The sequence below is a fragment of the Fukomys damarensis genome, unplaced genomic scaffold (genome assembly GCF_012274545.1).
Source record: "Fukomys damarensis isolate Sample0158 unplaced genomic scaffold, DMR_v1.0_HiC HiC_scaffold_5, whole genome shotgun sequence".
Taxonomy (NCBI): Eukaryota; Metazoa; Chordata; class Mammalia; order Rodentia; family Bathyergidae; genus Fukomys; species Fukomys damarensis.
In genome coordinates, this window is record NW_022900917.1 from 57,664,062 (window position 1) to 57,670,467 (window position 6,406).

The 6,406-nt window shown below is 32.5% G+C and overlaps 1 protein-coding gene across 1 annotated transcript in view; it reads left to right on the plus strand.

The window, feature by feature from the left end:
- Positions 1-6,406, plus strand: part of Pcmtd1 (protein-L-isoaspartate (D-aspartate) O-methyltransferase domain containing 1) — a 37,982-nt gene that overhangs the window by 19,730 nt on the left and 11,846 nt on the right. The window contains exon 3 of the mRNA XM_010605546.3: positions 4,642-4,813. Coding sequence (XP_010603848.1) covers positions 4,642-4,813 — 172 coding nt within the window. The remainder of the gene's footprint in view (positions 1-4,641; positions 4,814-6,406) is intronic.

Here is a 6,406-nt window from a genome sequence, read left to right on the forward strand (position 1 = left end):
AAAAAAAAAAAAAAAAAAAAAAAAAAAGCCATTAAGCTAGTAGATCAGAATATAAAATATTTAAGATTCTCAACTGTGTACCTAGTCAGAAATACCAAAGCTCACCGTTAAGTACTTTATTAGTAAAGTTAATCCATAATCTACTCATAAATTTTGTTGTTTTAGTTTTTTTTGGGGGGGTTACTAGGGATTAATTCAAGGGCACTGTACCACTGAGCTATAGCCTCCTTTTTAATTTAATTTAATTTAATTTATCTATTTTTATTTTTTCTTTTGAGACAGGATCTTTCTATGTGGCCCAGACTGGCTTTGTCCTAGAGATCCTTCTGCCTCAGATTCCCAAGTAGTTAGGATTTCAGGACTGTACCACCATTGCTGGCATCCTGTGTAGTTGCTTTTTTGTTCTGTTTTGTTTTGTTTCTAATGTAGCAATATGAGAGTTATTTTATTAACCAACTGTGGAAAGTTCATGTATTATGGGTAGAAAAAGTTAACCTATCGTTATAAGTAAAAAATAATTTCCTGTCGGGGCACTGTCTATGATAGGCATTTTTCTTATGATACTAAATTGGTAGTAGTATAGTTTTCTTGCAGTATGTTTGGAATATAAGATCACTGTTTTCTGGATCTTTTAAAAGGTGAAAGATTTATTTGATCTGAAGAGAAACTAGAGTATTTTCTGGATCTTTCAGTGCCAACATTTTCTCCCAGTTTTACACAAGTCCTTCAGTTTTTAAAAGTTTTTTTTTTTTTTTTTTCCAAAACAGTTAAGTCCCTTTGGAATATTGTCTTACATTCAAGTAAATTTTCAAATTGGAGTATTATGATAAATGAAATTACAGGGTTAAATAAAAATACAAAGATTATGTTGGTTAGAAGTATATATTTTATTTGTATTAGAGATCATTTATTGAAGATTTTTCTCTGTAATAGTCCTTTGCAATACTCTAGAAAATTTACTTACTCTGGGCTGGGATTTAGCTCAGTGGCACTGCATTTGCAGGCCTAAGGTCCTGAGTTTAATCCCCAGTACCAAATAAATAAACAAAAAAATTACTTGTTCAGATCTCCACCAGAAGGGGAAACATTCTGCGATCTTTAGAAAGGTGGGGGGAAGCCTTTCATTTAATTGACAATGAATTTACTCATTAAAGGCAAAGACTTTTTGTTTTTCAATATTTGAGTTTGATTTTTTTTGGGGGGGCATGTTGGAAAAAATCATACATTCTGTAACACAAAGCTACAGTTATTATGGTAACTGTTTTAGTAATTGTATTACTCTACAAAGTGCCATAGGCATGTCTTTTTTCTGTGATTTTATTTCTAGGCAAATTTCTTTTAGCATTGAGATTTTTATGATAATCATATTTAACTTGTCAAATTTGGGTTCATTCAAAAGAAATGTTTAGACAAAACATTTATATTTCCTGCATGGCTCATTTATTTAATAAATTTAGAATTTGAAGACCATGATAGATCATGGAGACACATTTAAATTCTGAAGAAATACACATAGCAGGAAAATGTTTCAAAGGGAATTGTGTTAAGGAGAAAGTATTTGAAGTATCTGTTTTCCTATAATAGCAGAAGGATAGTTGTTTAGCATTTTCCTTTTATGTGACTATTAAAAGAAAAAATGATATATATTATAATTTAAAAATATAAAAAATTATTGAAACTTTTTTCATTTTTTTTCTTGAGCTCTCTGAAGGTCTTATTGTCCCATCTTGGAGAGAGTAGCTCTAAACTGTCTTGTTTTAGTTTTCAGGTCACAGCTTCTAATTTCTCAGATATGTCAGTTTCCTTTTGTCCTCAACCTTAAGGGAATCACATTCCTTTTCTTTTGTGCCACAGTTGTAAATTGTATTTAACAAATGCAATTGTTTGCTGCTTGTCCTTTCCACTGGGTGTAGGCATCAGTGTTTCCCATTATATTTTCAGTCACTGCCTGCAGCTGAGGCTGAATAAATAGTGTTTGACCAAAAGAATTAGGTAACTTGCCCACAATCACATATTTAATTTTAAAGTCAAACATTGCTTTCTAATTCATTTTGCTGTGATGAGAATATATAAAATATTACTATTATGAAAGGTAGTTTTAATTGTAAATTGTTTATTGGGAATTTGTATTTTAACTAGTCAGTTTTTAAACTAACCATATTGTTTAGTTGATTTAACAGAATTGATGATAAAAGAAGTTTAATAATCCAAATTTTTGGCCATAGGGTAATAGTGGTAATTCAACCCAAGGCCTGAGTACTAAGCTACACCCCCCCCCCTTTTTGTAGCAGGTCACTAAGTTACTCAGGATAAGTTTGAATTTATAATATTTTGGCTTCAGCCTACCAGAGTGCTGGGATTATAGGTGTGCACTGTCATGCCCATCTCGTAATACTTTGATTGTTTAAATTCCCTTGCTTATATTTATCTTGAAAATTATAAAACTTAAATTATCAAATGAAAGCTTTTAAAATAAATTTTATTAGAGTGAAGATTTTTAGGTGGAATTTATTGAAAAAAACTTTAAAAAGGATCCTTATGGTGAATTTGATAAAATTATTAAACCATTTGATCCACAGTATCTAATTAATTAAAAGCAAAAAATTTTATTTTGGTCATTTTATAATAAGCAATTGTATTCATATTCTTATATATGAGAGAAATTAAATATGATCCCTAATCTAGATAGCTCATATTTTTAAAAAGTAAATTTTCATTGTGAAGGTATAGCAGGCATTTATTAAGGGAACAAAAAAAGGGAAAGACATTTTACTCATAGGTAACAGTACAATTCACAGATGCAAGGTTTCAAAACACTTAAGTAATTCATTCTGGATCCAGGTAGTATGTGCAAGGTGGGACAGAGCTAGGAAGTAAAAGTGAAAGGGCAATTTGATGGTGTAATCATTGTCTTAGTCAGTTTTGTGTTGCCATAATAGAATACCCTAGACTGGGTACTTAAGGGAAGAGATTTATTTTGACTCTTGGTTTTCAAGATACAAAGTCTGAGTTGTAGCAGCGACGTCTACTGGGCTCTTGTCCTGCACCATAACATGGCAAATGTCATTACATTGTGGAAGCTTGTTTGAGAGCAGTGATCATTGTGGCTGGAAAAAGTCAAACATAAAGTGAGGTGATCTTGTACTACAAACAAATAATATAGTCCCATCAGACCTAACCCATCCTCATTAATCACTTCTGAGGTTTGTTTCCCAATAATCTACCTCCCAGTAGGTCCCACTTCTTAAATGATTTTACCACCTCTCAACATTGCTTGACTGGGGACCGAGCTTCTAATACATGGACCTTTGGAGGACTCACTCTTACCATATCCAAACTGTAGCAGTCATAAAGATCCTACATGGCCTGCTTGGGAAGTTGAAACTTATTTTATGCAGTAGGAGCAAAGTGATCGGGGAGAGACCTGAAAAAAGCAAATAATGGAACGTGGGTAGGCTTAGTGTGAGTTTGAGGGTGCAGAAATGAGAGTATAGAATATATACTGGTTACTATTTGTCCTACTCTCTTAGCCCTTCCCGCTTAACCCCTCCAACTAAAAGGAAAATAAGGACAGGGCATCCTTCTGTCAAATTTTTTAAACGTGTGTTCATAATGTGTCTGTGTTTTAGTGAATTTTAATAGAAATTTGTGTAACAAGGCCACTATTAATTACCAAAGGATAGGATATATTTTCCAAAATAAAAATGCTTGTAATTCAAATCAGTGTTATTTTTCATGGTATCCTAAAGCTTTTAATATAATTTTTTTTCCTTTTCAAATAACAGCTTGATTTTGCTGTATGGTCACATTAACTATAATCTTATAAGGATAAGAATGGTTTTTAAAGGTTACATCTTATTAGTACATTGGAGTTTTGTATGTTATGTACTCAAGTCTTTTCAGTTTGTCAAAATTTAAGAAATAAAGTAGAATTCTAAATAGAATAGCTTGCAAAAGCATTAACTTGGTGTACCATGAACCAGCACTGAAACCAGAAACAACCATATCTCTTCTTTGGTTGCTCAGAAAAATTATGGGGGCCAAAACAGCAGTAAGAAAAAACAGTATTTATTCTGTTCTCTATCCCAGCCTTTTAAGTTCCTGAGCCAAATTTTTATTAGCTAACCCTCCCTAATCTGTCTCTTTATGACAGAGTTCGTTCAGCAAAATTGTCAAGGATGAGTTTTTGTGAAAGATGAGTACTTGGGTGAGCCTCTCTCCACTCTCTCTCTCTCTCTCTCTTTTTTTTTTTTTTTTTTTTGAGAAAAGATAATGGAAAGTAAAGCATTTTCTCATTTGTTGACCCTTAAGGTTCCTATCATCCCACATAATTTGAAGCATCACAATATTGGTGGTGTGATGGGCTTTTCTTTATATTCGGCTTTTTAGCCTGAAGTGAGATTTTAGTATGGCTTGAAGTAGGTTACTGTTTTGAAAACATATACTCAGTATCACTGATAACAAAACAATACACGTGATCAGTACTAAATTTTATAAATATGGTATTTAAATAAAATATTAATTATATTTTATCCTTAATAATTAATTTAATAATTTCAGTATTTCAAAGGGCAGGATTATGGTAATTTTTTTAGATTAAATCTTTTGCTTGAATGAATGAAATTTTGTTTTTCCACACAGATTTGAGTTCTGTGAACCTGCATTTGTCGTCGGTAATTGCCTCCAAATAGCATCTGACAGTCATCAGTATGATCGAATTTATTGTGGAGCTGGGGTCCAGAAAGACCATGAAAACTACATGAAAATATTGCTGAAAGTTGGAGGCATACTAGTTATGCCTATAGAAGATCAGGTGACTTCCACTGTCTGTTTACTTAATATATCATAGGGAACAAACATTGATTAGCTTAAGATTGGGAAATGTTATTCAATGAAAGTGAAAGATGTATTTTAATTTTGGAGGAGGGCAGGATCTCACTTTATAGTTCAGGACTTGTCTTGAACTCCAACCCAGGATGGCCTTGAAGTCAAAACAGTCTTCCTGCCTCAGCCTCTTGAGTGCTGGGATCATGTGTCACTGTGCCCAGGAATTTTAATTTTTAAAGAAGTACTCTTACATGTCTACGTGCACAGAAAAAATTTGACAGCAAATTATGTAAAACAGATGTAGGAACAATCCTATACTTTGACAGAGGAGACGTGGGCTTTCACTTGCTGTCAGACTGCTTGCTGTCTGAGACTTTGAGCGAGCTTCTCCCTCTTGTATTTCTTCCCTTGAAAGATGTTTAGTTGAATGTGATGACCTCTGCCAGCAGCTCTTTGTCCATGGTTTTTCAGTTCCTTACATACATGGAGAAGAAATCGAGTTTGCACTTGGTTTGAAGTGCCTAACCTCATTAATAAAACAAGTAAATCTTTAAATCTTCATTCAGCACCATCTACTCTCATTTGGAAATATTCTTCAGCCATTTATGAACATTAAATTTATCTTTTTTGACTTGGTTTGAAATTATTAGGTATAATAAATGTATAAAACAACTTATTCAAACAGGAGAATAAATTACTTTCAATATTTATAAAACATATTTCAAAGAAATGTGATCTTTAATATTCACATTAACCTAAATCTGAGTTGTTTAAAATATCTTGCAGTTACAGGACAGAGTCTTTATTTATTTATTTATTTATTTATTTTTATTGAATTTATTGGTACAATCTAGGTATACAATACAGTTACATTCATTATTGGGATCCTGTACCTTTACATGATAGGTCTTGATTCTCATTTTTTCCCCTTGTCCCTGCTCTCCCTTCACCCCCTACTCCCCTCCCCATTTACAAACAATTTATTTCCATTTGTTCATTTTCTCATATTTTTTTCCTCTCCTTTATTACCTTTCCCCCACCCTTCCCACTTGCCTTACACCTTTAGCCCTTTACTTCCCATTTCACATTATTAATTATCTCATTAGGATCTTGTGTACTATTATAGTTTTTCACACCAGAGAAACTATTCGGTATTTCAGTTAAAGAAATCTCTGTATGAACATTAGAAATAGGGAATCCTAAACTAAAACTAAAAAGGAAAGTAAAAGAGAAAAGGCAGTGATGTAAAATTAAAATAATCCTTAATTCTGAAGATGAAAATGGTCCTTGAACATATTTAAGTTGCTTCTTGCTCTTGTAGTCTTATATTATTATTTTTTGCATTATTTAGAGAATACTTTATTAGTTTCTGTAATCAAACCCACGTAGATATGACCTTACATATTTAATAGAGTGCATTACCCCTGTAGAAATAGACAAAATAATTAGCATTTCTAGACCAATATGGCTGTTAATTTCTGTACAATGCCAACTCGACACAGTAAATTGGGATAACTTTTTCCAAAGTCAACAACACCGTTAAAGTTTCCAAAAATTCAAATTATATATATATGTGTGT